Consider the following 19,868-nt stretch of genomic DNA (forward strand, 5'->3'; position numbering starts at 1 on the left):
GCACAAAGAAATTTAAAGTGGTCCCCTAAATGCGACCTTAACACCTATAAAATAGAGTCTATTTTTAGAAATATTTTTGTCATTTCGAATATTTAACGATCGCGAAGTTGCATCGTTGACGCGTACGCGAAACAACTAATCACAATCTATTGATTATGTTTCTATCGGAGGCTGTCATTACGATTTGAATGTGGATTTATGAATTTGCGATAGGTACTGAATGGAAAAATCCAATATCATTATGTCCGACCAGGGATTCGATCCCGTGACCTTAGCAAAGCATCCGTACTATAATACAACTGCGGCACCAAGGTAGTCACAAATTAAATGTATTAAAAATACTTTGAAGTATGAAACAACTTTTAAAGGAACAAGCAATCTACAAATCATCATTAGGTATTGGTAAACGCATTTACTATTTTGAAAACATGTTAGATACCTATTGGGATGCCGCGCCGCGCTGTGACGCATCCCGTCGCTCGACAATTTTACCTCAAACTATCACATTAACTAATTATTATCAAGATTGTAACTTCGTTATTAATTGTTTGTGTGAATTGCCAGACTTGCAGAAAGATATTTTATTGTTATGAGTGTTATAAATCTAACCATTGAACATATTTATTATACCTACTTATCTACTAAAATGGATGAACTACCTACATTAGAATGTGTGTGTTTTGATTTAAAAGAATGAAACCACTTTAAAATTACGGAAATCATGTGTTATGTGTACCTAACTTATGCAGTTGTGGTTGTTTGATTAGTGTCGTTTGCTTATGATGATAGTTTGAGCATAGAAAATATTGTTCTAATGAAATGTGATGATTAGTGCGTGATGTTTATGTTGGCGTTGGATGTCCACCTGCAAGGTGGACAGACGACTTGATGAACGTCGCGGGAACATATTGGATGCAGGCAGCTTTTGACAGGTCGTCTGAAAATCTTTAGGGGAGGCCTATGTTCTCAACAGTGGACTTTATGTGGCTGATGATGATAATGATGTTTAGGTATGTGTCTTTTTGTAACGTCGGCGTACCGTTGTCGCTGCTGGTCTAATTGTTGATCGAGTGATGTGGCTCGACACAAAACCCTAGGTAGTTAAAGCGCCGACATCAGCTGTTCGGTTGCGGCGCGGCGCGCGCGGTGCGACGAACTACCCTTGCGCTCCGAGTGTGCATCACTTGTTCGTGTGCGTGAGCATAATATTATCAATGACTGTGTGCGATGTTGCCGCTCCGACGAATTCTAGTATAGTAGTAGTGGCAAAAGGTGTGTAAAAATAAAATGACTATTTGAATATTTATTTTGTTTGAAAATTTTACTTTTTTGTTTTTGACCTTAGGTTAGAAAAACTTATAGTAAACTGCTTCTTTCAAGATGACTTTCTCGCAGTTAAATTTAAGTCTAGGGTTACAAAATGACCCTGTATATAAGTAACTTACGTAAGTAAAACTTAAAAATTTAAAGCCAGCCTTACACACAAATATTATTTAGTATACGTTTTTATTGAGATTCTATTGCATATCAAATATCTAAACATGAGCGACTTTCTTCGACTCGTTATGTTCCTTTGACGTGGAGGGTACGCGGGGCGCTGTCGCCGGCAGTGTTGCGTGTTGCGCTACAGTGTTACGTGTTGCGCTACAGTGTTGCGTGTTGCGCTACAGTGTTACGTGTTGCATGTTGCGCTACAGTGTTACGTGTTACGTTACAGTGTTGCGTGTTACGCGACAGTGTTGCGTGTTGCGTTGCAGTGTTGCGTGTTGCGCTACAGTGTTGCGTGTCGTGCGTGTTGCCATTCACAAATATATACCATATTTATATACTTAATTGTTTTATTAACACTATCACTGTTGTATGTAGCTGTCTGAAGTCTATGTTAATTATAAGTCTTGACCTATTGAATATATTGTATGCTTCTATTTATGTTGACTGAATTTACATATTATTTATTATATATCTTGTGACAAATACTCATGAAAATAGTTCAAATCAATTCATAACCACTTAGTTATATTGGGGTCAGAATTATCTGCCTCTACATGTAATATCAAAATGATTGATACCTAGTTGTCTTATTCCTAAAAAATGTCAAAAACAACAATTATATGTATACAAATGAAAAAAAAATCTCCATATCCAACTATATGGAAATTCGGTGAGTAGTTTTTGCGTTTATCGTTTTCAAATAGATATGCGGAGGATTTTTTTGAGTACTCTGTAAGAATTACATTTAAAAATATAATAGCATGTAATATTATTGTCTCAGTCAATATGCCAGCTACCCTTATTTGCATAAAGTTTGTTTATCATCCTACATTGGAGAATGAGTGTACAAATTATATTTGTTTTTTAATTCTTGAGATTATGCGGGTAAAGTGTTAATTCTATTTATTATTTCCTAACCTTACATATTCTGTTTGCGCCGAAATACACAGTAGGTTAGTCGAGGGAGCTGTTTAAAATTGGTGTCCAGTAATGGATTCAGGTCCCAAATATACAGGTGAGGTTTTGAGATGAGAAGCATAAAAACTTTTGCAAAAATGTTTATTTTCTAGCTGACAGTGCACATTTTATAAATCATTAAATGTTAAACATGCAGCTGGCGTTGGTAGCCTCTTACGGCATTTTTTTATTTTATTTTTTCATATAACCAAAACAGATCATATGTAAATGTCGTATTCATACGTAATGGCAAATAACATAGGTTAAACAAGTGTTGGGAGCCTATTACGAATATTTTTAAGGTTTACTCTGTCAATTATAATTATTTTTGCACATGAGCCTGAAGACCCCATGCTTAGACAGATCCCTCGACTAAAAATACATACTGTATATTTTTTCCGAGTAATACTAGGCTTCTTAAAGCCTTTAAATCCAGTGATATAACATTCCTATGTAAAATTAATTGTAATATAACATAATTTGTATAATTTCCTATCACCGCCATTGTCACGTGGCAGCGCCACGCATCTGTCGCGAGTGGACATTGTTTATTGTGAATATGTATTTTATGTTTTAAATAAAATAATATTGAAAATGTGTGTTTTATTTGGACGCAGATCTGTAATGACTTTTCTAGGAATTCTTATAAGGTCATGTAACAGGTCTGTCAGTCTATGGGTTTCTACTTTCTATTTGAAGATAGCTTGATGGTCCGTTTACTTTCTAGTCATAAATTATTTTTATAAAGTACTGCCTCGGTGTAGTTGTATTACGGTACGACTATAGTGCTCTCTCGGGTTCGATCTCCGGATCGGGCCGTGCTATTGATTTTTCTACTCATATCGAATAGCATTAATGAGCCGGGGTGTGGAATTTGGGACAATATGTAGACAGCCTCACCGTCTATCACATCATGGGATGGAATACACGCGGCGGAAAATGAGTCCTATTCCTTCAGGGCCAAAAGGCGTTAGTGAGTGTGTAGTACAAATGATTTCACTTTGGTAGTAAAGTTTATAAATAAAACCAAGAAATGATCGATAACCATTTTTATTTTAAAACTTAATCTAAAACTCGCAACATCGTTTACAAAGATTCGAGTTTCCGTTTAAAATTATTAAAAAGTGAATAAATTAGACATACGACTAGAGAACAACGCTGTACACCTCCCAAATGTCATCCGTAAAGAAAAATTAAAATATCACAAAATCATTTCACAAAATGTTGATACACGAAGGAAAATGTAATTTGCATGTGCACCGGCAGATGGCGATTCTGCTAAGTTTTAATAAAGAAAATAGATTTATTGCTGAGATTTAAACTACGATTTCGGTATTAGAATGTAACAGACGTTCCTGTATCAACATTTTGTGGGTCTTATAAACTCATCAAAGCAATGTCAAGACATAGAATATCAAAAAATAACATCAAATTCAAAAAGGTCAGGTAAATTACAAAGTTCTAGACGGAATTTTACAAATGTAAATGTCTTTTAGAACAATTGCGCCCTACTTTAGAATTTAACAATTGTATATTCCAAGCTATGGATAATAACCATACAAAAACATGTCTTCCACACATCGCTTTGATACAAATATTTACAAAAAACTAAAAAAAAAAAATAAGTTTTGGTCTCGAACATAGCATGAAGATATTCCGGTTGCGAGGACCAGTGGCGTTCACTTCATATTTTCCTTTATGGTTCTTTTATCTTGTCTATGTATTGTTATAAAAAAAATAAATACTAACCGTTATTTTCAATAATCGATTCCAATTATTTTTTCGATCTACATCAAAAATGGACCAATCAGAGCGAAGTATTTTTGACGCTCACAAATGAGTTATTTTGATTGGTTCATTCTCGTAATCGAATTGAAGGCAGATTGGGATCGTTTATTGCAAATGGATGTAAATTAAATATTAATTTCATAGTTTGGTGTATAGATAAAAATATAAAATTTAAGGTTACCCCACTTTGGTCCTGGCGCCCGCACTATTCTCGACAATCAGACTGGTCATTAGGTTTTGGTATAGAATTCAATTTGTTCTAATGCATACCAACTTATAATACATATAAATATCTTTACACTAGCTGCGCTCGTTTTGAAACATCTCACATGGATTCTTAGAAAAACGTATAAATATTTTTGGACGCTAAACTGGCCTCTATTACAGCAAAGATAGGATCTAAAAAGGCAGTGACGATCTAGGGCGAGTTTTAACGTAAAACGAATGGATAATAAAAGCGATCTTTGCTACACGAAGTAAGAATCCACATCAAACGAATGAAACAAGCGTTGAATACGATCAGCTTTAAAACAATTATTATATACGTGGGGTAACTTCGACCTGTTTGAACCTTGCACTTAGATTTTCTTAAAAACCCCGGTCAAATTGACCCCAACCGGACATTTTGCGTCAGAATGGGTCAATTTGTACCCTAGTACCAGGCCACATATAACAGTTACCCCAATGGTTACTTTACATGTTACTGGCGGTCCGTTTGGTACGATGTGTTAGTAAATATAAAGGAATGGTAGAGAAAATTGAGAGAGGAATTTAACAAAACCTTTAATCCATTATAGATTTTGTTAGAAAAAAATATGTAAAGCAAAATAAAAAGGAAGTATTTTGCAGTAAAAATGAGAGGTAATGCTTGACATGAAACCGAAATTAGACATAAATTTTTAACATCGGAAACCTTTTACAATAAATTAAATAATTCTTCAAAATGAAAAACCATATATGTCAATTTTGTCGTTCTAGTATTATTAGTTTTAGGAGCACTATAGTTAGATGAAAAATGCTGAAAAATCTCCATCAAAACCTACTAATATTGCTTTTAAAACAGATATGTATGAGCGTCACGGGCATACAATTATTTAAGTAAATTTTTATCGCTACGCCAGTCTACAGAATGTTATAGATTGAAGATAGCCGCAACATCTCCAATGTATATTAATTTCAATTAAAGCTTTAATATATCTATTGTCAGATAAGTATTCAACGATTTTTCTACCAAACGATCAGTAGATTTTAACACTGGCAACACTGCGTGGTAGCTTCGCGCGTCTACCGGCGAGATTCGGCTAAATTCTCGATCGTCGACATACATCTCGTGATGGAAATATACAATTAGAAAATTAACTTTACTACAGTGTTAAATTGGCCGAAATTTTCTACCAATTTGGTAGAAATGGTTCCTTATTACCACTGTAGTATAAGACTTTCACATGACGTGTACACGTTACTAAAAATCGTTAAACACCTGTAGGAACTCCCCTCACTTACGCGGTAACATTTATAGTTAAAAATTATTTCATGATATGATACTTGTCCCTTCTAAATTATTAATAATTATTAATTATTAAATGCGTTGTATCTATCACCGATTTTAGTATACTGTGAGTGTGGACGTACGATGCCGTTGGAAGTTAAAAAGGATTTACATCATTTATTAGAAACAGACATGTGTAAATTGTTGCTGAAATTTCGCTTATTGAAATAGGTAAAATTTCGGGATTGCATACTGAAATTTGAACCCTAATATGATATCCCAAAATACTTCAATGAGCTAATACCAGCTACAATTTACAAGATGCACGCTCTGGCAACACTGTATGAACACTAACTTCGATATCAAGCATTCTAACTGGTAATCTAATTTGATTGAGCAGTGTTACCAGACTAACGAAAAACTACTAAACAAAATTTAAAGTTCAAACTGATTGAACTTATCATGACTGACTGAAATATAAAATGTTCGCATAAGAAACACCATCCTGGTCAAATAGAGATGGAGAAACCAACTTATGGCTCAAATATGATTTTAATTCTCTAACGACAATTAGTTTCCATAGAGATTCCATCGGAGAAATCAACATTGTCATAGAGAATTGATATCTTTATTTGGTTTCGTCGACATTCTTATATCTCACCTCAGTCAATGTTTCTTAAACGAAAATTTTACATATTGAAAATCATATAAAAAAAACTGATTTTCTATGCAGTATTAACTATAATAATACCACATAAAAAAACAGTTTACTACCAAAAAAATACCAATCATAAATCACCATTCGCAAATGTCGAAATAAATAAAATACTTACAAAATAATTATATATTATTGTTTTAAACTATATATTAATGTCGCTACGCTATAGTGGTCGCTGTAGGGGAAGGTGAGGTTGCAACCATGGTTACAAAGGCCATTAGTATTATTGACAACTGTAGCATGGATGGTAGCATATAAGGTGGAGATGGAAGTCTATAGAGTAAAGGAAGGGTCAAAGTACCTTGGATTGACGGACATGAGGTTATTAATGAATGTGGAAGAAACGAAAAAGTACCAGAATCGGGCATAGTGGCAAACCAGTCTGCCTTTCCCTATGGGAGAGGGTTGATATGTATGTAGTGTAGACAGATTAACGCGTTGCCTTCTGGAGCATGGTTGCAACCCCCACTGTCTCCCCCACGCGTTTCTTATTGCTTAAGTGCAACGGCGGGTCGGACGACGCGCCTTCCGTATTTTTATTTTTCGTCATGCAAACTCTTGTTAAAATAATTTTGAAGTCACGCGTATATTTTTTAGTGTCGATAAATTCTTTTAGCTCGATGGCGAACTGTCAATACTGTAATAATAATTCAAATAAGTTATAATTATGTGTGTTATGTGTCAAATAATGTCATTTTAATGCTCACTGTCATTCTTTCTTCACGGTTACTTGCATTAGTAAAAAATATCAGAAAACCGTCGTCAACGCCGCCTAAATAGTTCCAAGATTAGTACATTAAAAATACGACTATTTCCCATTCAAAATGGACGTATTTTCACAATCCGCAAACTCGAGTGATTCTTACACTAAAGTACCGTATAATATCGTGTCGTCTCCCTCCAATCGATACAGAACGAGGGAGACAGATAGTCGACGTCTAAAGGATTCCTAACACGCATACATAATACTATATACACAAAAAAAAATATTTGGATAAGTCAAAATGTCAAACGTTTTTGGCATGTAGCGATCGACGCCGGGGGGCGGGCACTAGCGACTTTCAATTAACAGTCCTAAGGAAACGCTTTCCTTTATACATACTTAATAACCCTACATTCAACACTAACTAACATGACAGTCAAAGCCGGACTTCGAAACATAAAATCAATCTAAAAATCGCTAGTGTCCGCCGTTTCCTTCCAAATCACAGACAATCCTCGGCCCGGGGACTGCGCACGAGTACAACGAAATCAAAACTGGCGAACAGCGCCATCTGTGTGCGGCGATCAGGACTTGTATGTGCGTATGACGTCCTTGATCTGCGCGCGGCACAGCGGACACTGGCCGCCGCCCTTGCCGCGCCACTGCTGCACGGCGCAGCGGTAGCACATGCACATGTGGCCGCACATGTACAGCACGCTGTCGATCGGGTTCTCGTAGCAGATGGTGCACTCGGTGCCGGTGAGCGTGCCCTCGCCGATCACCGAGTACAGCGGCTGCCGGCTGGTGGACGGCCCGTTGGGCAGCCTGTCGACTCTGAGCGGCTCGTGGCCGTTGGGCAGCTGCGCCTGCTCGTTGGAGGAGTTCTGCGAGGCGGAGCACTGTGCGTCCGTGCGCGTGCGCTGGAACTGCGCCGAGCACGCGGTCGGCGCCGGAGACAGCGACGGCAGGCCCGCGATGCACAGCTGCGACGACGCTTGGATCGGCTGCAATAGAAAGCGTTTATTAAAATTTCATAATTTCCTTGACGGTTTAAAACTTCTATTTATATTTCGTAATGTATAACTTTGTCAAGTATATGAAAATCAAAGCTCACCTCAATGTAATGCGCGCTGGCGAGAGTGAGCGGCTGCTGGTTGTTGTTCTGCTGCTGCGGCGGCAGACTGACCACCAGCACGGTGCCGCCGGCCGGCGCGCCGCACACGCGCAGCTGCGGTGACTGCGCCGGCGCAGCGGCGGGCGGCGGCGCCGAGCTCAGCAGCCGCACGCGCTGTGTGGCGCCGTAGATGTCCACGAACGCCCACAGCCGCAGCGTGTGGTCGACGTGCATGACCGTCACGGGGCCGGAGCCGTTCCTGCTCACGCGCACCTCGCCGTCGAGGGTGAGGGTGACGGCGAGCTCGTCGCCGCGCCGCAGTCCGTTGGCGGCGTCTCTCCGCACCACCCAGTACTCGGGCCGGTCGAGCAGCAGCTCCGCGTCGTCGGGCAAGTCGCACGGCCTCAGTGTCGCCGGGTCGCACGACGTGAGGCCGATCGCCAGGCTGCCGGCGTACGCCGACTCTGTCGCCAGGATCTGCACCACTATGGTCTGTCCCGGACGCATGGGCCGCGCCGTGAACACATAACCTTGGCAGAATTCCGCCTCAGCTCTCGCGGCGACCCCTCGGTCGTTGATGAACTGCACGTTCCTGCCTTTGGTCCTGTGTAAGCTCAGGGGAACTAACGGGTTCTGGTATCTCGGAGCTGGGAGGGATTCTTCAACAGTCATTGCTCTCATGCCGCTCACTAGTCTGTCTTCTTCTAACGGGCTGTGGGTCCTCCTCTGGCTTGGGGCTCTGGGGTCGGCGAACTGCACAGCTGTGCAGTTGCCATACACGTCGACTAACGCCCAGAGTGGACTCCTCGTGTCCACTCCGGAGAAAAACAGGCCTTTGTCTTCTCCGTTGATGCCGAAATGGACATCGCCGGCCGAGTTGACGTAGTAGTGGAGTATGTTGTCCTTCTCGCAGAACCTCTCTCCCAACGCTTTGGCCCAATTGCCGGGCTTGTTGGTGAGGTCGGGGCACGCGTACTTGGGCAAAGAGTGAGCCAGCGTGGACGGGTCGTGGGACGTGAACCCGAACCGGATGACGCCGCTCCAACTGTTCGAGATCTCTACGAAGCGTAGGCACACCTGCAAGAGGAGAAAGGTAATATTATAATCAAGTTGCCTTATATATGCACAAATAAAGCAACTTGCTAAATTTTAAAATTATGAATGAATAAGGGATGATAAAGTAGCCCCATGGAATACCAGGACATTATAAGCAACAAGATGAACCCTTATTTACTCCAAATTTTTTATGAAAATATAGTATAAACTACCAGGACAACATAAGTCACAGGAGCTCACCTTCTCGTTGACGCGCACCGGGCGAGCGCTGAACGCGACGCCTTTACAGAAGGACTCAACGCGGCGCGCCGTGGATCCGTCGCGGGAGACGCGCACGTTCTCTCCGTGGACGCCGTGGAAGCCCAACGGTGGGAGGTTGTTGGGCGTCCCTCCCGTACACGACGTGCGGGGAGCTGTTGACAAAAATCAGGACAAGTTTAGTTATGAGTACAAAGAAAAATATATGACAAGACAGGCACAGCTGTGTTTTATTTATTAAATGCTTAAACAGAAATATTAGTTGTTAATGATTATGCAAATTGCTATAATGTTCTTTCGATTTATGACATTCGAACAAGATGTTCATAACTGTCTTTCGTATTGAGGCCTTGAACCTACAAGTGACATATTTTTAGACAGCTGACGCGTTCCAAATGCTCCTTAAAATCTTCAAAACTGGTTCGTATAAATTAAAACCCGCGTGTTTCCATCTAATTGTCAATTAAAATGGACTTTATCGCCATTTAAATTTGACATTTTGCCGCCATGTTGCAAGCTGCGCACGCGCATCTGCCGCGCAGGTGACGCCGCCATCTTGCCCCTTGTAACGAGGGGAACGCACAATAGAACTTTCTTAGGGTGGCTTTTCGATATTTTTAACTTTACATGGCACTTATTATTATAGAGATACTTAAGATATGTTCCAAAGTACAATATAAACTAACCACTTATACCAACAAACATGAAACTTAACGAAACGCGAATATTCGAAGAAAAGTGGCATTTTCGAAACCTTTCCCGATATTTGATATAGATTTTTCTGGAAATTATTTCTTTTGAATATTATCTTACGAGTGCACTAAGTACTTATTAATTTAGTTGTGGTCTTTACAATCATGCCTATAGAAAGGCAAAAAAAGTGCCTTTTTAACTTCAAATATTCACACATAACGTAAAACACAGTTCGTGCAAGAGAAGCCATGTCCCTGCACATGCCATCATTGTATTCCACATAGACATTAGACAATTACGTAACGCCTAATAATTTCCACCCTCTGGATGCGTCTTAAACGAAGGGGAACTCTCCTTTGTTACGTCACGTGTTATACACTTCCTCTAATGGCGATAAATTCGACGGAAGTGATTATATTACAAAGCATAATGAGCGGCCATACTGTGTAATTTGGCGCGAATACGTTCTATTGTTGCTGGCACACAAAAATGATCCATTACGTATAAAAAAAGAAAATGGAAATGACGACGACAAGGCTGAACGTGCTAAGTTGCTTTTGCCTATGTTATTTCGTTTTAGACATGTTATATAAAATATTTGGAACATTAAAGTTTTTAAATTTTATATTCGGCACCAGAACTTGAGCATTCGTTATAAAAATTAATTGAGATTGAGGCTCTAATATAAAGTAGGCAACTCACGGCAATAAATATTACGAAATTTAAAATTCAAACAACACGTGAGTGCATTTAAAATTTTATAATCAATACATACGCGAACTTTAATATACGTTTTGAAATTCGACGGGCTCGTTTCACGTTTGTGGCGCACTAGTTAAACGGCAATAAAAATTGAATTTTAATCGGTTTGAAATTGGAACGTCGATTGTCTTGCTTTAATCCATTTTGTATGAACACTTATTTAATTCTGAATTCCTAGTAATAAAACTAAATACATGGCCAATTAAGTAAAATAAGAGAAATGGTATTTATTATTTTTAATATTATTTCACTAGAAATTAAATATTCCAATTTCATGCTATATTTTTTGAGGTTGCTAACAATTGGGGTCCAAGCCCCTATGCCAGGTGGACACTTTAGACGAGGGAGGCCGCCATTTTGGTTTCGAAGTGGAGATCATATCCGCCGGAAGAGATATGTCGATGTATCAGGATTTTTCTTTCAAACTTATTATGTGGGGGAGTTTAGGAAATACAATATTTTTTGTTAAATCGGAAGTTGGAAAAAAAAGTGCGATTAAATTGAATAATCCCCTCCTAAGATGGGTGTGACTAGAGTCATCCTTTCATTATTGTGCATGACACTAGGTTTAACAGTTGAAGTGAATATATCGTTTCCTCTGCTTTTGTGATATAAATTTAATATAGTTTCTTTACCCACAATGTTAAATTTATATAACTTATTTCCTTGACAACCCTGCCAGGATTTACACATAAATCCTTTAGATTAAATAGAATGAACCGCAATTTATTTGTAACAAATGCACCAATTTTCGTCTCCATCTACCAGGACAACATAAACCCATAAGAGATTTTAACAATAGACTCTTTATTACCGCTCATCCCCTTGAGATACTTTCCACATTAGCACACATGTGCGAGGGTGTACAGAGAGGGTGGTTTATAGGTATTTAGGCCATCCGTCACGGTCCAAAGATGAAGGGGAGGCGTTCGATGCGTGATGCATGTGTTTTCTTAATAAATTCACTTTTATTTCACTTGTGGAGGGTGAAAAGAATGTGTACGTGACTATCAAAAAGAGCATTATATTCTCGAACCTGATTAAGTTACTATTGAAAGAAAAATATTTAGTTTTATTTTGCCTTGGCATAAATGTTTTCCTTTTGAATTTCGAATAGAGTGCAAATTTTTAGACAAATATAAAATTTATGTTCACAGTTTAAGCTTCTTTTGTTTTATATTATCCTGGTACGCGATATCTTGTTTTGGGTATTGGAATGAAATACAGTTATAAAGATCGATTAAAAGATAAAACCTACAATTGCATAAGCGAATTAAATTGTGTGTGTATGCATAAAGGTCTATTCCTAGCTATCTAGATCAGTTGTGACGTCAAACGGGCTAAACTTAGACTAGGCATCGCACCAGGAAGGAGCTAGTGACGCAAAATGTGACATTTTGACTGCGCCAGAGCGGCTGCGCAACGATTGACAGCCGTTATACAGTCGCACAATATTTGCATCGGCGCTGCAACCCTTATTTTGGCAAGATACATGCACACTGGAGTGATGTACTTAGAATAAAATTAATATAGATTTCAAGTTACTAAACTTTAAGTTAGATTTAAAGTTGCAAAAGGAAGATTATATTTATCAACAATTAATAAAATAATTAATGCCTAGAAAAAGAAACAGTACCAGGACTACATAAATTATAAAGAACCCTAAACAAAACCCCTTTATACTTGATAGAACACATGACGTTATAAATAAATGCAGTTTTTTGTTTACAGTTCAATGAACGGATCATTCACGGAACAATGCTCCTCTGTTTTCATACACGCCGTGTGTTTTCTATATATCAACACGTTGTATTTGTAATTATTATGATATTAAAAAAAAAAACAAAATATCTAAAATATGTGGACTTGTTGTCTTTATTTATATACCAGGAATGTATAAATTGTAAACGACAAGATGAAGATTCAATGGCTAACAGAGAAAGCGTAGTCCTTTATAAATAAAGATAAAGGATTCAGCACAAAAGGACAAATTCACTAAATATAAGTCCATACATAAATGCAGAAATATGTGAAATTGAAACAATAGCTTTGTTCACACAGACTGAACAATAATTTATAAAAAGAATAATGTTTATAAGAGAGATGGTTACATCTTACATAAATGCAGAATAAACAGCACAGAAATAATTTATCGTGTTTATGTACGAATTCCTACGTAATACCCAATGTTTACCATTGAGATTTTGAAAATGGAACAGCGGCTTGTTGCACTCATCGCATTCCAGAGATTATTTTGATGATAGATAACAAATCCAGCACACAACATTAGGCATTGTGCCGCACTCATGATAGGAATTACACTCTGTTGACGTAACGCAGGGAACACACTCCACTATAAGGGCATGAACATGTTTTTTCACTACATCTGAGGAGATCCGCACGAGCGAACCGCGCTTCCTGCCAGCGCTATTTGTAGTAAGGGAAATGTGGGCACTACTTAATTAGAGTAGGAAGTTTCGGTACAGTTACCGCACTGTGTTTATGCATTCCTGGTACTCCTTTTCCTGAACAACTTGTTATTTACCATTTATTTCTTACAATGTTGATAGTAGACAGCGTTAATGCTCATTACATGATTATTTTGATTGCATTGATTATGCCTCCACCCCGTGTCCACGCATCAAAGGCGGTTGCGTCAATACCAACGTCATTCTCATTGTTTCTGTGAATCATACGTTTGCGCAACACGTCGAATGTGTTTCCTAACAATTCAGAATTCCATCTGTTCAAGAGACAAGGTCGAAACGTATAGAGGAATACTGGCATCTAAGCTGGAAAAGGCGGCTCCACGGTCACGCAGAATCTTGATAAAGAATCCAATATCGCCTATAGGCTCGCGGGCGGCTAATTCGATTCGCAGTAACCTCGGAAATCGTCGAGGCGCGAAATAACAGCGATTCGGGCAGACATCTGCGGCCCTTATTAAGCCGAAAATCGAATTTCGGCCCCGGGGGACGCTATACGCAACCCCAGAATCAAGCCCTACATCTTTAATTCTACTATAATAGTCAGTAAAGTACAGTCTTGTCTGAGCCATATTCCTTACGATAACGTGCAGAGATTTGTATGAATTTATAAAAATAAGTTTACTATTCTCGTTGCGTGAACAGGGGGGTGACAAAATGTCCGTTATTACGCGCGGCCGGAGACAATTCTAAATTTAAAAACATCCATCGCGGACCAACAATTTAAATTGAATTTTCCGGAACAGAAAAATAACTCGACAATAGAGCAATGAAATTGATTTCGGAGCGGGTCTAACGTTTTAATTGGACAGCGTTATGATGTCGGACGCGAGGAAACGGTCATTTTTTAGACGATTTCAACTAGTTTTTGTGCCGCGAGCCGCTCGGTCACGGTTTCTGAACCGGGGTACACGACCGCGCCACGCTCCTGCTTGTTGCCGCCCTGAAGCCTTATTCTCTGTCAAGTTATGCTGCTCTAGTTCATAATGCCTTATAACTGCGATCCCAAAACGACGATATTATATTGCAATATACTTCAGATTAGATGTACATATTACACAAATCTGAACAAATTTCAGTTGATAATATATCTGTCTCAACATAATGAAACAAATCTTAGTACAAAATACAGATAAATCAATTAAAAAAAATTAACGTTAAATAACTAACGGCCTTACATAGGACCATACGAAATCACCATTTCATACATCTAAAAACACTAACACATCACACAACTATTACCTTTATTGGGTATGTGATAAGGGCGCGTATAGCGTATAACTAAAAGGACGGCGGTGATGCGTGACGGCCGGACCAAAAAGTCACGGCGCGTGACAGACGGACACGCAAGCGCGTGTTTATTGTACCGTGTTTAGAAGGAGAAAGGTATAATGTTAATAAATAATACATGGTCACGATGGGATTCTATAATCACTTTTAATAAGTAATAAATATAACCTTTATTCAGAAATAAGACTGCCAATATTTGAAATATAATTTTAGAAATATTCAAAGTAAAATATTAAGTACCAGGGGCATATAAATCTATAAGAGGTTCAATGAATTCAGAGTCACATTAATTCCACTTGAATCACTTTGAATTGTAACCGCCCTCTCGAAGGCATAAAAGAAATGGGTGATTGAGTAAAATCCCCGTGAGCCCTGCACCGCGTGTGCGTTAATATCTTAGTTCTAAAGCTGAAATTAATATTTGGAAATTGCAAATGAACTAATAGTTTTCTTTTCTTGTATTTTTTTTTTTAATTAAATATTGACGCACTATTTTGGAAGATGAATTTCTAAATTGCGTACTTCTTTCTAATTTTCCAAAGATTATGGTACTTGATTCTCATAATAATTATGTCATATGTAAAATTAAAACTTAAGCAAATTATTTTACTAGAAACCTTTATGATTTCAAAGAGATGATACCAGAGAAACATAAACAATTACATAAAGTTGCATTTCCAAAACATGTGTACACTAAACCCGCAGTCATTAGAAATACCAGAGTAACATAAACAGTAAAAGTTACTTAACACTCAAGTCGTAGATACATTACGAAAGCCAAAACACTTTTATCCTAAACCCCCATAGAGTGAAGATCCCCGTGGGTCGCGCCATCTGCACGCGACATCTGTGACAGAATTAGTACGGGCCAAAACTCCCCCGCATTTAAAAATGGCGTCCACCCTAGAGATTTTCCAAAATAAACCCGATGGTTTGTTAACTAAGAGGTATTGTGGGGAAAGATATTTTCAAACAATATTTGTCACACATTGTTTTTAAGGGAGACTAATTAATATTGCGTAGGAAAGATTCTATATTTAAAATTCTAAATTTAGTCGATTTTCTAACCGACTAACTTCTTTAATCTTTTAAAAGAAGGAAATTCATTCAAAACCTGGCGAAAGTATGTACACAAATATGCTCCTGGTGAAGACTACCCGTCTACCTGAATTTAACTAAACCGCAAACAGGACGGGCTACCGGCGGATGTAATTGATATTGGACGAAACACAAAACCTGATACTGGGAGATCAGAACTTTATTGGACATCATGCGGTTTCACATGCGAGTGCGTAATGTATATTTGAAGAGCACATGATCGAATAGGTGGCTTGATGGTAAATGATCAATCAGCGCTTTTGAAAATCGAACTCTATTCAAATTATAAAATTGGTCGTTTTCTTGACATTCTGAAAATTATAGCTCCTTATCCGGGGTTAAATGCCATCCCACGCCCTTCCCGGGGCACGGTCCATCTGTGTAATATATTCTAATACTATTATATCAATATATTAAGTAACGTCGAGCATTTTCCCACGATGACGTTTCCAGTTTTCGAAAACCCGTTCCGGATTCACTTTCAACACGGCGGACCCACGTGGACGGGTAGACATAATAGGATTTATAAAGATCCTAATTTACGACGTTAAATATTTATTTTGACTCAGTTTATATGCACAAAAAACGAATCTAGTTTGTAGATTTGAAAATAGAAATGTAAATTTTGTCTGATCAACATCTAAGTTTAAGATATCTAACCATCTAAGTGTTATCAGTAACTGTATGAGAGGTCACACGGCTCTGAATTCTCCAAGTTAATATATTTGTGAAGAGGAACATCTTCAAGCCTCAATGGAACTTGAGAGTACTCCAAAAGTAACTTAAATGTCCTCTCAGAGGATATCCGTGCCCAACAAATTAATAAAGATCTGATAATTATTACCAGGGACGCATAAGATAGAAAGGTTTATGTTTTAACTGGTTTAAAAAAAGAACTAGTTAATTTAGTACTGAACGTGGCAGTCATCGCATCGGAGCGGGCATCGAGCAAAAACTCCTTGCTCATTACAGCGACATAAAAGGCAGTTTTTACGCATAAAGACAATAAAAATAGACGTGTTTATAACGGTGTGCCGTCCTGTTCTCACGCGTCGTTCTCTTTTTGCCGGCTGGTGAGGGCGCCGCGTCCTTTTATGTTTATTTTCGCAAACCACCATGAATGAGTTGGCTTCGATGAATTGAAGTGTGTTTTATTTAAATACTATACATACTGGCTTTTGGTCGTTATTTCATTCGTGTTGGAATAATGGGAATGGAGGGAAGTAATGCAGGTTTTGATTACTGTAAAAATATACTTCTACCAGAAAGGTTACCAACGTTTACTTATTACGAGAAAAAAAAAAATGATGATAGATTTTTTTAATTTTTTTTTTATATTTTAAAAACTTTTTATTTATTTGATATAAGAGCATCGATAACTAATTGGGAATAGAACCGAACGACTGAATTATGGCTCGATTCTATAAGTAAGAATACATGAATACAAGCTACTATAAAAAACAGTAGTTTTTATTGTATTTAACCGTCTTCAAAAAAAGGAGGAGATATCTTAATTCAACCTGTATTTTTTGATGTTTCTTAAATTTAAATTAAAAAGCGAAATAAACTATAACACAGTTTTAAAAAGTATGTTAGGCATTCCCATGTTCCCAATAAACATCAGCTACAATGTCCTTCAAACTGGCACAGAACAGTGCAGATACCTTTAGACAAAATATTGCATACAAGTGCACTCTCTTACAAACGAGATTTAGCATCTCACAACTTTGATGAACGTAGTGTTTACACACAAAAACGAGTAACGCCGCGCGCGAAACCCAGTGTATATACATTTTGCCATGCAAGCCGCGTGCGCAGCGGTGCGACAGGATGTTTTTTTTTATCTCAACACGGCTCAATCGTGGGAAGCTCTCGGTCGCTTTTTATTTATCGCCGCGCCGTTATAATCGGCCTGCAAAACGAAAACAACCGCGGTTGTCACTCGACAGTTGCTACTGGTTTGCATTTCATCCTATACCATGAGAATTATTAGTTATATAGGTGTAATACAGCATTCTAGGCTTTGAAGAGTTGAGTTCTAGGTGCCAAATTAATCTCAACTTTAAGTAGCATCTCAAGTAGACATTTAATGTATTGAACTATTTAATAAATCAAGCTTAAGTCGTCATTTAAAAGCTCGTTCTCAGCTTTATCAGCGTTAAATAAACAAAACTCAGCAGACAAAATCTGTTCAATTATGTGACTTAAGATATCATTTGAGATGTTGTTGACATCTCTTAATAAATAACGACGATCTTAAAATGCTCAGTTTAATTTAACAGCGTCTCAACTAACATCGCATTTGAGAGAGAAACTGAAATGCATCTAATATACGGCCCTGGGTTTGATTCCTTAAATAAATGCTTGAAATTTGTGATTTCTTCCGATCGAAAAAACTTAGCATCTATGTCAAATACAGCTTAATTCTCTCGCCTATCACATCATGGAACGGATAGTAACTATAGTGTGCAATAATTGAGCTTCCACCTTAACCCAGCGCGCACGGATGAGTCAAATCTCCACGCGTTAAAGCTGCAGTGGGTCACTTTGTATAAAAGTATATATTCAGGACTAGGCTACCCGTGTACCGAATTTCATCCAAATCCGTTTAGTAGTTTCTGGGTTTACTTCAAACATGCAAACTTTCACTTTTATAATATTAGTAAGACTAAAGATAAGATTTATTAACAAATCTCTTGAGGAGGACAGGATTTGGTTCCGGTTTAGGTCCAAATAGTAATAGTAGTTGATGTTTGACATGCACGAAATAAAATTTGTATACTGTTTTAAATATATTTGAAATATTGACTAACCTTTTGCAGCAAATTTGATTGTTTTTATTCTTTGACTCAGAGGTTACATTTCGTTTTGATTTTTGTTTTTTACACAGAGAAAAGAATCACGTGGACCGATCCGTGAATTAAACTGGTATCATACATATAAATATGTACATAAATAAGGAAATAGCATTATCAGCTTCAAATAAGTTTAATCGGATGATCTAGGAAATAGATTAAACCTAATCTAAAAACGAACGCTTAAAGATAACTTTATCCATAAATAGCTTATCTAACATAGATTACAAATTACGGTAAGCCTCGAAAACTATCGATTCTAAAATCGATACATATCGATAACGTAAACGAATGATAAATCGAATGATCGATGAAAAGGTGAAGTTCCCACGCTCCGTGGGAACGTGCGAGCGGGACGGCGCGCGTGCGAGCGAGACGGAATATAGGTGATTGCGACACAGAGAAAGATGGTCTCGCGAGATGTTTTGTTTTTAATGCGTTAGTTATCTCAAGTCGAGCTAAGTTACGTTTAAGTTCCGACAAGTTAGTCTGCCTTCCATTTGCCGATCTAGGTTAGCAGAATCAGGCGAATATGGAATCATTATTTAACTATTGATTGCTATCAAAACTACCAGAATGTCAGAAAGTGAAACGTATGAAATTATTTTAGCGTCTAAAATAATAAAAAAATAATGCAAATATATAATGAAAATGAAACCGCATAAATATAACATTAAATTAATAAATGCAAAGCAAATATACGTTAATTTGCATTCACATTTGGTACCAGGCGAACATGACTTGAAAAGAGGAAGTGGCGTACAATTGCAAGGGCCTAGCAATGTGTCCAAAACAGGTGAAATTACTAATGACGAATTCAATACATTCAATATCCCGGAAGCGTAACATCTTTCAAATGAACTACAATATAAACACTTAACAATTCACGAACGGTACTACCGCCGCATACTTAATAATGTGGTTGTCAAAATCAACAATGTATAGTGACGAGTTCCCAGTGACACATCGTTGACTGTAAAAGTAATTTTGCAGACGCATCGGTACAAAATTACCGATGCGGCTCCATAAATCCTTTCTATTATACAATTGTATGCCGTGTTAAAGCGGTCGGAGCGCAAGAATAACTTTGCTTCTTTTGCATTTGACGCT

At 38.0% G+C, this 19,868-nt stretch overlaps 1 protein-coding gene across 3 annotated transcripts in view; it reads right to left on the minus strand.

The window, feature by feature from the left end:
* Window positions 1–3,482: 3,482 nt before the first annotated feature.
* Window positions 3,483–19,868, minus strand: part of LOC115447154 (protein neuralized) — a 48,832-nt gene continuing 32,446 nt past the window's right edge. For all 3 annotated transcript variants that reach the window (XM_030174123.2, XM_030174121.2, XM_030174122.2), the window contains exons 2-4: window positions 9,557–9,729; window positions 8,261–9,337; window positions 3,483–8,150 (exon numbers count right to left, since the gene is read on the minus strand). In XM_030174123.2, the coding sequence (XP_030029983.1) occupies window positions 7,731–8,150; window positions 8,261–9,337; window positions 9,557–9,729 (1,670 nt within the window). In that variant the 3' untranslated portion in view covers window positions 3,483–7,730. The remainder of the gene's footprint in view (window positions 8,151–8,260; window positions 9,338–9,556; window positions 9,730–19,868) is intronic.

The sequence above is a fragment of the Manduca sexta genome, chromosome 26 (assembly GCF_014839805.1).
Source record: "Manduca sexta isolate Smith_Timp_Sample1 chromosome 26, JHU_Msex_v1.0, whole genome shotgun sequence".
NCBI classification, from domain to species: domain Eukaryota; kingdom Metazoa; phylum Arthropoda; class Insecta; order Lepidoptera; family Sphingidae; genus Manduca; species Manduca sexta.